Source organism: Pleurodeles waltl, chromosome 4_1 (assembly GCF_031143425.1).
Source record: "Pleurodeles waltl isolate 20211129_DDA chromosome 4_1, aPleWal1.hap1.20221129, whole genome shotgun sequence".
In the NCBI taxonomy this organism is placed as follows: Eukaryota; Metazoa; Chordata; class Amphibia; order Caudata; family Salamandridae; genus Pleurodeles; species Pleurodeles waltl.
In genome coordinates, this window is record NC_090442.1 from 153,918,973 (window position 1) to 153,935,858 (window position 16,886).

The 16,886-nt window shown below is 44.6% G+C and overlaps 1 protein-coding gene across 1 annotated transcript in view; it reads left to right on the plus strand.

Annotated features, from left to right (window-relative positions):
* Window positions 1–16,886, plus strand: part of LOC138287494 (solute carrier family 23 member 1-like) — a 241,569-nt gene that overhangs the window by 78,983 nt on the left and 145,700 nt on the right. Inside the window, exon 3 of the mRNA XM_069227947.1 lies at window positions 902–1,059. Within this exon, the coding sequence (XP_069084048.1) occupies window positions 902–1,059 (158 nt within the window). The remainder of the gene's footprint in view (window positions 1–901; window positions 1,060–16,886) is intronic.

Genomic DNA, 16,886 nt, shown 5'->3' on the forward strand with positions numbered 1-16,886 from the left:
ATAGACATTGGGATAAGAGGCAGGAGGTGGAGCATGTAAAGTGTGGTCAACATGGGCATGGATTGCCTCCAAGGTAATGGTGTAATATATGGAAATGTTGGAGATACTTAGCCTGCCTTCATATATCCCAAGCAGACCTCCAGAGTCCCCCAACCTAGCTCCAGGCTCTCTCACTCTCCTTTCAGAGACCCTAGCCCACTCTGAGAGCTACATGGACCTTCATCAAGCCCTCGACTTACTCCTTCAACACCAACACTTGACCTTAGGCATATCCACCTGCCCCTCTCCATACATTCAGACTGTACAGCAAGTCTGTGTATAACCTCAATCTGCTTCCTAGTAAGCTTGGTAATCTCTCAGACCTCCACACCATTCCTTGAGAATCCATCTGTGTGCTTTCAAAGACACTCAGACTGTCCTATTCCCAAATGGTACATAAACACTCATGATGGGGCCACAGCGACACATGGTATGCCCTCGGAAACACTCAGCATGCCCTCAAGATATCCTTAGCCTGTCTTTAGTCATGTCCAACCCATACTTACCCCGCACCTCTGGTAGCCTCTCAAAAGAAAGACCATTCTTGAAACCTCAACCAGCTCTCAGCGCTTCTGAGAGCATTCCCATAGCCTTCAGACACACTCATCATTGGTCCGCAGACACTTCTTCAGCTCGTTATCCCGCACTCTGAGAGATCAGGTCTTCAGCTTGTCTGGGGAGTGAATGGGGAGATAGGCACCTATGCCTGTCCATCCTTTAACTTCTTTACTACATATCAAGAGGGTTTGTAGGAGGGTTTACTTGGGTCACCAGAGAACTGAATTTGTGAAGTGTTTTACTAATCTGTAAAAGTGGGGATCATCCCCTCTCATACTGTGTGTGTTTTATCTCTGCTCACCAGCACTACCTTACTGCCTTTGGTGGAATTGTGGCCATCCCATTGATCCTGTCCAAAGGGCTGTGCCTGACACATGACCCACTGACTCAAAGCCACCTCATCAGCACCATCTTCTTCGTCTCTGGAATTTGTACCCTGCTTCAAGTCATTTTCGGAGTCAGGTTAGTGAAGCTTTGAACCATGTGAATTAAGATGTTTATTTTAATCTAGACTGCTAAAACATAGATAATCTCCTTGACAGTCTAAACACACTCAAATATACCCACTCATTAAAATGGAACCTTCTCTTGGATGGATCCCAATCTGTGAAGTAATTTGTTACAAATGATCAAATTCGAGTAGATCCACAGACAATTTAGCATTTAAAAAGGAGCACACAAAGACAGGTTTGCTTATATAGGGCCAGATGTATGAAAGCTTTTTGCATTCGCAAACGGTGCGAATGCCCGTTTGCGAATGCAAAAAAACATTTCAGAATGTTTGAAAGACATTCTGAACGCAGTTTTAAGGAATCGCTAAAATAGCGATTCCTTAAAATTGCGACTCTGTTTAGAGAGTCGCAAATTGCGACTCTCTAAATAAGAAATCGCAAATAAGGATTCCTTATTTGTGATTTCTTAGCACATGTAAGAAGCAATTCCTAAATCGAATTGGGCATTTAGGAATCGCTATTTACCACCAGGTTGAAGCTGGTGGTAACCATGTGCAAATTTTCAAAATGCATTTAATGTACATGTAAAGCACACATGCCCTTTTGCCATGTGTGCCCCTTACATGTCCTAAAAAAATATTTTGGGGTGCAGCAGAGGGGGCCTTAGGCCCCCAGCACCCTGGGGTTTTGCATTTCCAAAATTGCGATTTCTAGTTAAGAAATCACAATTTTGGAAATGCAAAAAATTCGAATGGGGCCAGTATCACAATTTGCGATTCGGTATTAGCATTTGCGATTCGGTATTAGCATTTGCGATTTTTAAGAAATCGCTATTACCGATTCGCAAATGTGATACATTGCATTTTGCGAATCAGAAATAGCGATTTCTTAAAAATCGCTATTTCCGACTCGCAAAAGGCCTTCTTGATACATCTGGCCCATAGTTTCCAGAGCGGCGCATTATACAAAATGCACCACTTGGCATTAGTTACTGAATGTTGAAGAGAGTGACTGACGGGAGAAGAATGGGTGGCTGGGTGTTGTGTGACAGGGAGAATAAAGGCGTTTGCTTGTGATTCTAAACAGTCCATAGTTATGCGACCAGAGTGTTGAAACTTTAATATTGTGCTACCAAATTTATCAAAACAAGTGAAAGAATTCCCACAAGGGGCTTATTTGAAAACGAATTCCTTAATGTTTTTAGGATGTTTAAAAGTAACATGAAAATTAAATTAAACAAATATTGATTGGTGTAAAAACCAATCAAAGGAATTGAGACAGCAGGTGTATAAACAGAATAATCTCTGATTTTCAAAAGTGTGGAAATATCAAGATCGACTTAAAGGGGTACGTAAACAAAGAACCTGAAAGATACATAGGCATGGTGAATTTTGTAAAGCAACAAAGGTCTGTCAACCACTATCTATAACCCACTCAAAAGGAATATCAAAAAAATTGGCAAAGAGGTAGCGATCCAGACAGTTCCTAATTGAATTGGAAAGTTAATAATAACTTCATGAGCTGGGTTGTATGTCGACTTTTCGGTACCGGTTGCAAGCGTCGAAGAGACCATGTTCCAGACTTGTAACCCGAATGAATAAAGAAAGTCCCGCTGGGGGGAATGAAACGTCCATAAATAAAATATTGAGATCATACACCTGCGGAATAATTAATGTAAGATCAAATGAATGAAAGAGCTATCACCGCAAGAAATCTGGTTTCCCTGTGCAAATTGCGTTTTTACAAGGGTAAAATCACTTCTGCAATTCTCAAAAGTTGTTTTTTTCAATTGTAAAAGCATTTCCACAGGAAAAGATGCTTGCTTGATTAAATCTGTCAGAGTGTCCGACTGTTGCACATTTCTTTGCTTTATCTGAGAGATTTTTGTGAATTTGAAAAAATAGTCCGTCTCCATCTTCATCTTACTCTGGTGACAAACTTAAATCTGAATGCCAGACACTCTTAGCCCTGACCGGTCTCTGCCCCACCCTGCTGTGTAACTGGTGTACCCTAGATGCCTGTAGGGGCAATAAATCGTCATTCACCCATCATTAATCTGCCCCAAGGGATAGACTGGGTGGCATCTGGGAGTCCCAAAGAACAGGCAACAGTGGCAGGATCAGAGATGGCCTTCCTCTCTCCCCTCCAGGGGCAGAGGAGATCACAGCAGACTGTGGGGACACGGCATAAAAGTCACATCGGACAGTTTTGCAAGAGAGAAAGATTAAGTGAAATTTGTTTAGAGGTGAGAGTGGCACAATTGGTGACATATGTCATGTCCAGAAATGTGCTTTTCAACACTCTTCTGATCGAACACAACCCATGGTGTAGAGAGCAACATTCTGCAGAGAGGGATGTGCAGAACTGCTGATCTAACAAAAACTGAAACATAAAATGAATACGTATCATGCTGTTTTGCACGGTGTGATGTACTTTTACAAAGGGTTGCCACCTGTCTGAGCCATGGATGCCATTTAGGGGTCGCCAGGGGTCACAGCTGCGACCTCTGGCTTGCCCCTTGCGACCCCTTCCACTGCCTTTGCAAGCCCCGGCTTTGGAGGTGACAAAATCAGTGCCAGACAGGGGCAGCTGGTCCTTATGGAAGTCAGTTTGGGCTGAGCTCTCACTGTTAAAGCTCATTTTTTATTAGGGTCGAGCCTGCTTTGCATGCGCTCGCGCATGGGTATAGCAGGGAGACTCTTGTATTTAGAAAAGGGCTCTAGGTCAGTGCTTTTTATTGGTTCGTGGGCTTCCCTAATTAAATCTGCTTGCTTTCATTAGTCGAAGGCATGCACACGTCATGCCTTTTCCGGTGGCTAGCCCTCCTCGAGCGCAGCGACCAAGTACAGAAAACATGCGAGGCTCGCTGTTTTCCATCGGGCTCGTGGACTTTTTTTAAAAACTAATTTACGAGCCCGATCTCGCTTGGCAGAAGTCGAGCGCTTTGCCTACTTGATTTCACTTTTTCGGGTTACGTGCATAAATGCACTTTTGCCCGATAGATGAAAAGTCGGGTTAGGAGTTTACAACGCGATCGGCTCTAACACGAGCAAACGCGAGACCCGATGCATTGCAAATGCTTGTTACACTTGTAGTGAATGTGTAATCTTGTGTGTAAGTGAAACTGAAGTTCAAACGAAAGCCGCTTCTGCCACCCCTGGCGTTTTGGTGCATTGACTTCCACGCATTTCTCAGAAAAAAATACTGTCAATCTCTTTATATTTAGCTATTCCGGAAGGGACAAGAGCTGGTATTAATTCCTAAGATTGTGTTTAAACTGGGCAACATCGCTCTGATTGCTTCAGTAATAATTAATAAACAGTTTAAGCACGTCTAAAATACCTTTTTATTCATTTCTTACGTACATGTTATTTTAAGAATCATAATTCAAAGGCTAAACATGTCGGGTTTCTTTGATTCTCACAATTGTTTACCCTGACCTTGAACAATAGGTCAATAGGTCAGGCCCTTACACTGCAGCCCAGTGGCAACCTGCGCTTAACTGGAGCCTGTGGGTGCAAGTGGGGCCCACCTGCACCCATTCTGGGGGGCCGGCACTTACCTGTCCTCATTAGACCTTTAACCCTACGAAAAAACTAAAAATGCGGAAAGCAAGAGGAAGAGGCGTGCATTAAACAGAGACAAAAGGAGAACAAAAGAATAAAACAAAAACTTACAAGAGTGAGGTAAAGGGGCAGGGAGTGTCTGATGGTGGAAGAAACAGGCATGAGGTGGAATCAAGACAACACATTTTTTGTATCCGGTACTCCGTATATTCATAACGGTTGGCTTCTGAGGAAAACCGGGAATTAATGTTTTCCCAATTAAGAACTGATAACAACCCTTCTTTCACGTGCCTGTCTATGTACTGTAAGGTGATCTCTATGTAGAATTACTTCCACCCCTATCAATATCCTACAATTATTTGCAAAAGGTTTGTATTTTAGCTATAGTCACTTTACACAGGCCTAGACAAGCCTGTTTTTTGTAAGCTGCTCCCACAGGAGGTGCTGGCCATGTACTGTATGTCTGGTTGGTGCATGCTCATGTGTTCCCAGGCCCTCTTCCCACATGAGGGACAGAAGGTGAATTCTTCAAAGAGTCCTTTGCTGTGTTGCTTCCCTTCACTCACGCAGCACAGCAGGTTTTAAAGAGGGGCGTGTCATATGCGCCCATCAATCAGAGTCTTGCTCCCCCTGGGTCTCATTCCATCTTGAGAGAGGGAGCATTTACATCGGGGTTTAAAGGTTTGCACAAAACATACATATTGAAGGTTATTCATTACTTTTTTCATTTTTTTTGCTTATGGTACTTGTAATCATGTAACTTGATAAATATGGATTACAAGTTTCAGAATGCAAAGCAAAGTGAACTATGCTATTCATGTGTGATATTAGATCATTTTAAATCTTCTCTCTTTCCTGGGCTGTCAATTTTTTGTGAAATAGAAGTCCAGAGCATCTGAATTGCTAGTCTTTTGTTTATGTAGACTTTTTTATGTGTTTGCCGGTGTAAAAGTGTGGACTATCATCTGTGTTGATGAGTGGTGTATTGTAGGCCGTCAGTGCCCAGCCGTCAGTGCCCATGCTGGGTACCGTTGGTCCTACTTGCATGTCTGTGGACATCACGGATTTTGGTTCTGCAAATATGGCCACCATATCTTACAGTCTCTGGATGCATTCCAGTGTTTTTCATATATAGATTATCATTAACGGGAACTGAGCTCCACTGAACTTACAGGTAAATAGTAGGAGAGTGTAAGAAATTGGGTTGTTTTTTTAATGGGGTATGAACCTTGGTCAAGCAGCAATCACAATGCTTGTCAGGATAAGTCACACGCAAACCTCAAATTAAGCTGTGCTCAACCCCTGGTGGCTTGGCACAGAGCAGTCAGGCTTAGCTAAGAGGCAATGTGTAAAGTATTTGTGCAACACTTCAAACAGTAAAAGAGTGAAAACATATCACAAAACGAACCTACAACAGAATTGAAAAATAGAGTAGATTTTAATAAATAAAGAAGTCCATAATGACAAAAATCCAATTAGTGGAACCAGAGATATGGAATTTCAAAGTTTCAAGTAAAATTAGCACCAAGAAGCACAAAGTGCTATTGGGGTTATTTGGTCATGCCGGACAGGGACAAAGTCACAAGTGTAGGCTGACTGCGATGGAGTGCGGTTGGCTACAGGGACCCAGTTAGGCCCGCTGAACAAAATGCCGTAAATCCAGGTTGTGGTGAGTTGTGTGGATTTGCACTGAAGATGCATCATGCAGATGAGGCGATGCATCGGTTCTGAGGTGAGGCAAGGCTGTGGCGGTAGGTCTTATTGCATCGACATCAAGGATCCTGTTGATGGGGCTTGCAATGCAAAGGCTGGTGTGGCAGATGTGTTGCGAAGTGGAGGCGATGCGTCAGTTCCAATGAGTGGTGAAGCTGCGAAGGTGGATTTTCAGCGTAGTTGAGGCTGCTGTCAATGGAGGATGTGAGGAGCTTGTGCTGGGAAAGCGTTGTGCTGCGGCAGTTCCGAAGGCAATGCACAAACCCAGGATGTGGAGATGTTAGTCTTTTGTGACAGGTCTGATCCACGCAGCAGTAGCGATGCGTCGGTTCTGCTCGAGGATGCTCTGATCAGCTAGCAGATGCGTCAGTTCTGCTTGGGGATGCATCGCTCATCAGAGTGGATGAGTCCGTTTCACTGGCAAGCACCGAAGGCCCACTTCGAATGGTTCAGCACTGGGGTGGCATCACTTGACAGATTGGACCCACAGATAGCAGAGTCCAGATGCAGAAAAAGGGTGTTTTTTCCCTGAGATTACAGATCAGGAGGCCAGCCACCCTTGTTATCACACTGGGTACTGGGTTTAAGGGATGCAGGTCCTGTCCTTCTCCCCCAGGCAGAGGGCAGCAGCAGCAAGTCAGCACAGCACAGCAGGAATCCAACAGATTGAAGTCCAGCAAAGTGGCAGGCCTTCAGCAGCCCAGCAGTCCTTCTTCCTGGCAGAATATCCACATGTCTAGAGGTGTACTGAGGAAGGAGGTGTCTGAGGTCCAGTTCTTATTCCCAGTGATGCCTTTCATGTGGGGGCAGACTTCAAAGACTTGCCTTTGAAGTGCACAGATGTCCTGCCCTGGTCCAGACTAACTACAGTGGGGTGAGCAGCCCTTTGTGTGTGGACAGGACACATCCTATTCAGGTGTACGTGGGGTTGTGTCCAGCTCCTCTCTCCCAACCTGCCCAGGATGGCCCATCAGGACATAGATGGACCATCAAGTGACACCTAAGCTCCCTTTGTGTGTGGCAGTCTAGGAGGAATACACAAAGCCAAGCTGCCCCACCCCAGACATGTGATCAGAGACAGGCAGCAGGCACCAAATGACTAAGGCAAGAAAATACCAACTTTCTAAAAGTGGCATTTTCGGAATTGTAATTTAAAATCTGGCTTTACCACAAGTTAGATTTTTAAATTGTGATTCCAGAGACACCAAGCTTGAAAAGTCTATTTCTTCCAGATTGTGAATTACACTTATAAGATTTAATAAGGTAATCCCAATGTTGACTAATGAGAGACACAGGGCTTGCAGTGGTGAAAAACGGATTCAGAGTTTTTCCACACCAGGATATGTAGAACTTAAAAGTACATGTTCAACATTTAAATACACTGCACCCTGCCCTTGTCTAGAGCCTACCTTAGGGGGTGACATATGTATTAAAAAGGATGGTTTGGGCCTGGCAGAAGGTTGACTTTGCCAGGTTTAACAGGGCAGTTTAAACTGCACACACAAGCTCTGCAGTGGCAGACCTGAGACATGTCTAAAGGGCTACTTAAGGGGTGGCACAATCAGTGCTACAGGCCCACTACTAGCGTTTTATTTAAGGCCCTGAGCACATGTAGTGCACTCTACTAGGTACTTATAAGTAAATGAAGTATGCCAATTGGAGATAAGCCAATGTTACCCCGTTTCAGGGAAAGAGCACAAGCATGTTAGCAGTTGTTAAGTGTGCAGAATCCTAAGGCCAACAAAAACTGGTGTCTGAACCGCAGTATCCCATAAAACATGAAGCAAAAGCACCGGTGAGAGAAATACTCACGCAATTAGAGTACCAGGGCGTTATTGAACCCTGTGTCTCCCCAATTAATAATCCATTATTCCCAGTAGCCAAACCAGACCATTCATATAGAATAGTCTTAGACTACAGACTTTTAAACAATCATACACGCCCTTATGCAATACAAAACTCACATAGCACAGCACTAATGAACAATATAGTGCATAAAAAATACAAAACAACACTGGACATTTCCAATGTTTTTTTCTGCCAGAATATAGTGCCTGAGAGTAGAGACTTAACAAGTTTCAGTGCACTAGGCTCCCAGAAAAAATTCTGTTGTTTACCTCAGGGGTATAAGAACAGCCCAGGACTGTTCGCAGCTCGTGTTACTGCAATTTTGCACAAGATTGACCCTGAAGCATTGTCCTATGTAGATGATATTTATTTTACGGAATTATGAATTGCTACAACATTTAAGACGGGTAGCCCGCATTGTTGTTTGATTTGCTGAATTTGACTACAAATTCAACTTAAAAAAAACAAAAGTCACCGTCCTCAGCGTCCTGTTCCCGGGATATGAGCTGTCAAGTGAAGGAAAGAGCCTAGCGCTACAATTCTTAGAGAAATGCACACAGTTACAACCACCAAATACGATTAAAAAACTCCAATCCCCTAAATTTCGGCAGCGTTTACATTCCAGATTATGCTACACGCATAAAACCTTTATATGATCTAATACGTCCTGATTTTTCAAGTAAATTCTGGACAATTGAACATACATGCATTCTTCGAGAGCTTGCAAACAGACATACTTGCAGCACAACACACACACGAGGGACAGCAAAACACATTTGGTCATCAGAGTAATAGCTGGGGCCATCGGTTTCACCTATGTGTCATTCAAAGAAGGTGAGACAGTCCCGATTGCATACAAATCACATTTATATTCAGCGGCAGAACAACGCTTCGCTCCCACAGAGAAAATTGTCACTGCTGTCCAGATGGCTGTCATTAAAGAAAGACCTCTTGCCCAAGGAAAACACATTATTGTCATTTCTCCGATCCCAGCTCTAGAGGCTGGTACAAAAGCCAGCGTTCCAAACGCAAAATCATTACATCCATGTTGGGTACAATGGGCTACATCTCTGACAGCCACTGATGTAGACTACATTTTTGACCCAAAGTTACAAACTCAAGAATTTTTACATTACGAAATAGAACACCCAGTTCCAGCAAATACATTGCCCAGTGAACAATATCATAGAGTCATGTACACCGATGGCTCAGCACAACCTGCAATTTGTACTAAACACCAATATTCTGCTGCTTGCGTAGTCGTAAGTGGTTACATGGAGGGTGATAAATTTTGTCCTCTACATACCTTTACGCAAACCCTGGGGGATTGCACAACACAGTTGGCAGAACTAAAAGCTCTGCTGATGGCACTGGAACATATGGATCCTGCACAGCCTACGCTGATTGTTTGTGATTCATATTATTGTGTACAGTCCTTTATTGAATACCTGCATTATTGGCGCCAGAATGGGTTCAGAGATTCCAAAGGCAACACCATCAAACACAGACTTCTGTGGGGGAAAGTAGCAGATCTGAAAGAGACTCTACCAAATGTCAACGTTGTACATACACTTGGACACCAGTGCGTTGGGATACAGGTTGCTGGAAATACATTGACTGATGAAGCAACAAAGTTAGCAGTGGCTGTGGCCGCTGTAGCGACTCGTTTGAGTTCAAAACTGGACGCAGACATTTGGGCTGCTGTAACAGCTACGGCTGATGGTGCTCCCTATCCTAAAGGATTTCCTAACAAATATCACTATCGAATGGGAGGTATGCTGAACGCAGAGGTTAAGATGCCAGGCGTAGGTGTACGAGACATTCCAAATAGAGACATAAGATCACAATTGATTAAAGCAGCGCATGAGGGGGAGGCATCTGCCCATGCTGGTGTGGCGGCTACAATTTCGATTCTGCAAGCCCGTTATTGGTGGCCAGGTCTTTACAAAGAGACCAGGCAGTATGTCCTTTGTTGTGACATCTGTCAACAAATTAAAGTTTCCACTGCCAAGCGCCCGCCGCAGACACGCCTCTTAATTCCCAACAAACCATTACAATGTATGTACTTGGACCACTGTGGTCCCCTAACACCGGACAGTGCATACAAGTATATTTTAGTGGCTGTTGATTCATGCTCCAGATTTGTATGGATGTGGCCACAATGTTCGGCTGACGCTCGGACTGTTATTAAAGATTTGCGAGTCTTTATCAGTACATATGCGGTTGCAGCTTTCCATTCGGATCAGGGCCCTGCTTTCGCCTCAAGGGCATTCAGGGATTGCAACAGTTCCGTGACGATAATTCTTCTAACAGTGCCGCCTCTACAGGAATCAAGGATGTGCCTGTAACATCTAGCGGCTGGATTCCCAAAGTTGGGGATTTTGTACGTGAGAAAGTTGCTGTGAGAAAGGAATTTGGCCCTTCCTATCGAGCACCAGTCCCAGTACTAGGCATATACGGTACCAGAACTGTAATTCTACCACCGTTGGCAAGTGCCAAAGAAAATCGTTTTGTCTCCATCGACTACACCATGTGGCCGATCCTACACAGCCGACCAAGGGGAACATCCAGTAGCTCCCGAATCCCTCTCACTACTGACGAAGAAGTTCCTCTACAAGTCGTTTATACCAACACCGACACCTCTCTGAGCTTGGGGAGGGTGGAAGATGATCTTGCATTAGTTCCACTAACATCAAATAATTTAGAAATATTTGACCAAGTCGACTCAACTCCAACACAGACGGATGGTGCTATCTATAGTGTGCCACCGCAGGAAACACCAACTCCACCACTGACAACAGCTCCACCATTTGCACGCACTGACTCTGGATATTTTGCCAACTTCAACGATGACTTCTCAGACTCATTCGCCTCTTGGACAGCTGACCTGTCAAGTGCACGTAAGCTAAAGAATTGGCTTAAAGAAACTTATTTTATTTTTCCATGGAACTATCTATGGCTCTCTTTGAGTCTCCTAGCCCTTTTTCTTTGGATTCGTTTTGTCATTACCTTTCTCGTACTAAGAAACGGTCACTTTCTTCCTGAAAAATCAACAGTTGAACTGGTGGAGGAGGTTTTAAAACCGCATTTTTCATCACATAAGGTCCGAAGAGACTTGTCATTTGTGAACATTTCCGAAGTACCAATTTTTGATGGGATTGTTTGGGACAAAGCAATGTTTGATATATAGGGTCCCACGGAAGTCATTCAAATAATGGATGTGTTCCAATTATCAATGAATAATATAGTAATACCAGGCATTGTTTCTGATGATTGGGATGTGAAAGCAGTTGAGTCCATGATGACTGAATTGCAATATTATACCGTCTTTGAAAACGAAGATGTTTACCAATTGAAAGAAAATTATGGTGATATTTTTTGCTATAGTTATTATGGGCACCATTTCATACATAGAGCGAGCAGCCCCAAAACTGTTTTTAACTATACACAATGGGAACATTGTCCGACTCCACCACAGGGGAGTTCCAAAACATACTAAGAAAAGTTTGCATATTTTTCTGGGCACAATGTGAAAAATGCTGAGTCATATTACTTTAAGGTACCACCTACTAAAGATATGTTTTGAGCATGCCTTATTCCTGTACAAATGAACTTTTTAAACGAAACAGTACAACAGACAAGTTGTTTAGGCTTAGCTAACATTAAGGAATTAAACATGCCCAGTATACCTGCCCCCGCAAAGTTTTATAAATGGCAAAAATATACAAATGCAACTGAAAATGAGCTCGATGAATGGGTCCAGAATGGTACATTCAATGCTTCACTGACACGTCCTGGAGGGTGAGGATTGTGGCCAGTGGATACCAATTGGTGTCATCAACGTTTTATTAACTCTTCGAGGGTTTTAGAACTAGTAGGCCAGACCCTCGCTATATATCATCCGAACAGCCAGGTATAGTCACGACATATAGGCGGTCATTCTGACCCTGGCGGTCATGGACCGCCAGGGCCGGGGACCGCGGGAGCACCGCCAACAGGCTGGCGGTGCTCCCAAGGGCATTCTGACCGCGGCGGTACAGCCGCGGTCAGAAACGGAAAACCGGCGGTGTACCGCCGGTTTTCCGCTGCCCTGGGATTCCGACCCCCATACCGCCATCCTGTTCCTGGCGGTTTTGGCTGCCAGGAACAGGATGGCGGTATGGGGTGTCGTGGGGCCCCTGGGGGCCCCTGCAATGCCCATGCCAATGGCATGGGCACTGCAGGGGCCCCCGTAACAGGGCCCCACCATGATTTTCAGTGTCTGCCATGCAGACACTGAAAATCGCGACGGGTGCAACTGCACCCGTCGCACCCCTTCGGAGCCGGCATCCTTGTGGAAGGGTGTTTCCCGCTGGGCTGGCGGGCGGCCTTCTGGCGGTCGCCCGCCAGCCCAGCGGGAAACCCAGAATAGCTGCGGCGGTCTTGTGACCGCGCAGCGGTATTCTGGCGGCTACCGCCGGCCCTGCGGATACCGCGGCCGGCGGGAGTCAGAATGACCCCCATAGTGTAGGTAAATTGTGCCAGCAGTGGTTAAAATCATCCTTACTAGACGCGGTTAGAGAACACCTCAGTCTCCTGTCTATTACTACTGACTTACAGGACTTCCTATTAGGCCCCAGAGGACACCGTAGGAAACGTTTCTTATATGCAGTATATAATGAAATTTGGAAGCTTTCCCAACAGGAAGCAGCTGCCTGGTTAAGGCAAATAGACCAGGCAAATCTAAAAAAGGCATTAGCTGTCGTGGATAGTGGGATTAACACCTTGTCCAACCGGATATATACCATAAATAATATTGTCTCTTCAGCTATAGATGTTATACAATCAGATATGTCTCCTTTACACCATGGTCAGAGTCAGATCAGGTCCATTATGCAGATGGGCTGGACACTGAAGGCGGGTTGCGTTCCTTGGCAGCATGTCAGTGCAAGGGAGATATTTTCTTCCTTTAATTTAACGTGACAACAACAACTAATGGCTAAAAAGGAAGCAACTTATGTCATGCTTAACATCAAGAAATTAGAAAGGTTGCCTTTTACTGTGGCTGAAATACCATCTGCTGAGTGGCTAATACACGGGGTCATAAATCTGCCTATTTCAACACTACAATTCACCTCCTGTTTAGAACACATTCCGGTAGGCAGATATGAGAAGCTGGGAGATAGTTACATTCATGAGGTGTGGGAGCTTCCCTTCTCGTACAAATGTTTCAGTGGCATGAAAGAAGTCTTTCTTAGCGGTAATGAATGCAAGACTTCAGTCAGCCATTCGATGTTTTGTAAACAGCTGTCCTTGAATGGGGCCCGTAACGCTTCTGCAGAGAACTTAGCTTGTTATCTGAAGGGAGTTCCAGTCCCTTTGATTAGACCTACGTTCCAGGTGCTTTCAAACGGCAGCTAAGTCCTCCTCAATGGTGAAGCCTGTTGTGGCATGCGGGCGGGAATTGTTTTGGTTTCTAAGGTCGTTACATGCTGCGGGAACGTACTTTTCCCTCCCACTAAAATTAAGGAGGTAGCTGATATTTGGCCTCACATTGCTACTTCAAACGTGAATTTTGACAAGTTGAGCAGACTCAAGGCTTTACTGTTTCAAAAGCATGTGGCCCTTACATCTGCGCGCGAGACCTACGCACTTCAAGTGGCAAGGTCATCAGCAGAAATACAGTCCCTGTTAAATACAGACTTTCCGAGACACTTTGGTGAACTCGTGGGACGAATATTAAATGCGTCCAGTACAATTGGAATCGCACATTTTTTCAAAGCTGTTGGTTCTGGTTTCATTCACACTTTCTCCTCCGCATTCGGTTGGATACCTTCAGCTATCCACTCAATTTTCTCTAGTATTTTCGGGGGATTTCCGATAACTTTGGCTTTATTAGCTGGCATTCTGCTGTTGCTGGTTTTTATGCGCAATGGCTATCCCGCAGCAACGAGGAGAAATGACGGAGCTCCCATCAGCGCAGCTGTGTCGTGAACGTATGATGCAGTATTTTGGAGCAACACTCCTGGAGCAATTGGAGTGTGGCTGGTCTTTGTCATTCAGACCGGTGTTGCATTGTGTGCAGCCCATGTTTGGGTGCCTCTGGTGCTCTTTCGAACATGCACTGGAAGTTTGCCTTTCGAAGCAGCACTTGCCTACACTGGATGCTGATCTGTTGATGTTCTTGCTGAGGGTTCATTACCGGACATGCGCATTGAGGTTGGGTTTGCTGCGTGAAGCTACGTATGAGTTGCCCTTCCTGGAGGAAGGTGTTCACGACTCATCACCGGGCACACCACGGGATGCCGCCTTGGTTGAGACTGAGGCTACGGAACACATCTGCTCCTTGATCCTTCTTGGCGAGGACTTCCCGATTTTAACATCGGCCGAAGTGGATGATCTCCTATTCTCCATGACTCAGAATTAGATTGGAACTTTTCTAAATTGACATGCCCTTCGAATTCGGTTTTATGCTCATGTGTTAAATTGTCATGTAGGATGCTTATGTGTCCCTTCAACTTGTCCGAATTGACTTTGCTTTTATATAGCTTAGGTTGAGCTTTTTAGTAATAACATTTTTAGCTTTGGCTTTGAACCACTTTCAACCAACAAGGGAAGGGTGTTGTGTAGCCATTTTAATTATAGCTCCATGCACATTATTTTAACACACTAGGCCACTGTGCACTTTAACCTAGGTATATTTTATTCAGCCTGCTTTATTATTATTACAATAACCATTTTTACGGTTTTGTTTTATTTTCATCTATCTAACTGTTTTTACCTAGGCCAGCACTCTGTTCTCAAACAAAACATTCTTGATCACTCTGTGCTTTATTCAAGGCTGCAGCTCGGTACATTGCCGGTGAACATGGTAGAAGTTTAGTCTCCAACATTCGTAGAAAATACACATATTTACGTAGGGACATTTTCTCAGAACATCAGTTGTGTTATTATATAAACACTTCCTTGTCCCTTACACACTGGATGGGATTACAGCCAGGGAACCACGACTGTATGCTGATTGCTGAATGCTTTGCTACAGATGCTAACGCAGACCACAGGCCCTTGCTCAGGTGTTGGGGTTGAAGTCTTCCCAGGGGAACCTGAAAGGCAGAATTAGAGCTTAACATGCTGTGCTCAATTATAACCTAGATAGGAAATAGTCAATCAATCATAGTGACAATATGATAGCTTTGTATTTATGCCTCACTCTTCTCGTCACAATTTTAATACTCTCATGTTGTGTCATCCTGGTTATTGCAGCTCACGCTTTGCTATCTAAGATGCAGTCATTTTATTAAACTCATTATTGAAACATATACTGCTTCTGTTTGTCATTTATATATGAGTCCAAATTGTAAATGAGAGAACCGGATGCGAACTGAGTGACCATGACTTCCCTGAGAAGCCCAGTATGTCAAGCGCTCGGCTGCCCAATCATCACTATCCTTTGGTAAAGATGAGGCACTGCTAGTTAGCCGGAGCTAGACTCAGTCTCCCACACCACGGGCGATTCTACCGCTCAAAATCCAGTAGTCTCATTAGAATAATGAGAGCCTACGCGACAACCTCTCATAAATTTCAATTGAGGGCCCCCTACTGTGCTTCAACTGGTAGAGGCCTACAAAGTAGTGGAAACTGCAAGAGGGAGCTGGACTCTAGTCTAATGGGTGGATCCAGGATCATCTGATTGTCTCAGTAAGCCACGCATGCTGTCTAGTAGCTGGCAGAAGGGACGTTTTAATGTTGAAAGGGAATGGTTGGTGATAAATGTACTTACTTACTATTGCCTGCTACCTACCTCTCCCAGGGAATAGGCTATCAACCAGGACTCTCCATTCATCTCTGTCCTGGGCATTTCCTTCAATCTGACTCCAGGTGCAACACATATAGTTGCAGTCAGCCTCAAGGCCTCAGTACGAACTGTTTCTTGGCCTTCTCTTTTCCTTGCGGGTTTCAAGTCAGGGCTTGCCTGGTGGTGTTTCAAGCGGGCTTGCGGAGGGTGCAGCCTATCCAGCCACAGCACCTTTTCATGATTTCTTCATGAGCAGGGAGTTGGAAAGTCTGCTGCCGTAGGTCGTTGTTGCTGATGGTATTTAGCATGCGGGTTTCAAAGATTTTCCTCATACAGGTGTTGATGAAAGTCTGGACTTTCTTAGTGGTGGTCACTGTTGTCCTCCAAGTTTCTGCTCCATACAGAAGGACCAATATTTCATTGGTTTTTAAAAAGCCTGATCTTGGTTTGTAGCGTTAGGTCCTTGGAGCTCCAGATATACCTAAGCTGAATTAAGGCAGCCCTTGCTTTGCCAATTCTTGCCTTAACATTGGCGCTGGTGCCTCCCTGCTGGTCTATGAGACTGCCCAGGTAGGTGAAGGCCTCAACCTCTTTCAGTGCATCACCTGCAAGAGTGACTGCAGTTGTGCTGGCCCTGCTAGCCTTCCGGATCTTGGTGTTTCCTCTGTGGATACTGAGGCCAAGTTGTGCTGATGTAGCTGCCACATTGTCATTCTTCTCTTGCATCTACTTATGGGTATGGGAGAGTAGGGTCAGGCCGTCTGCAAAGTCCAAGTCATCAAGCTGTGTCCAAGGTTCCACTGGATTCTATTGCTTCTCCTTGCTGTGGATGTCTTCATGATCCATTCTCTAGCCAGCAGGAAAAGAAAAGGTGTAAGCAGACAACCATGGTGGACTCTGGCTCACTTTGAAGGCTTCTATGAGTTGTCCTCAATG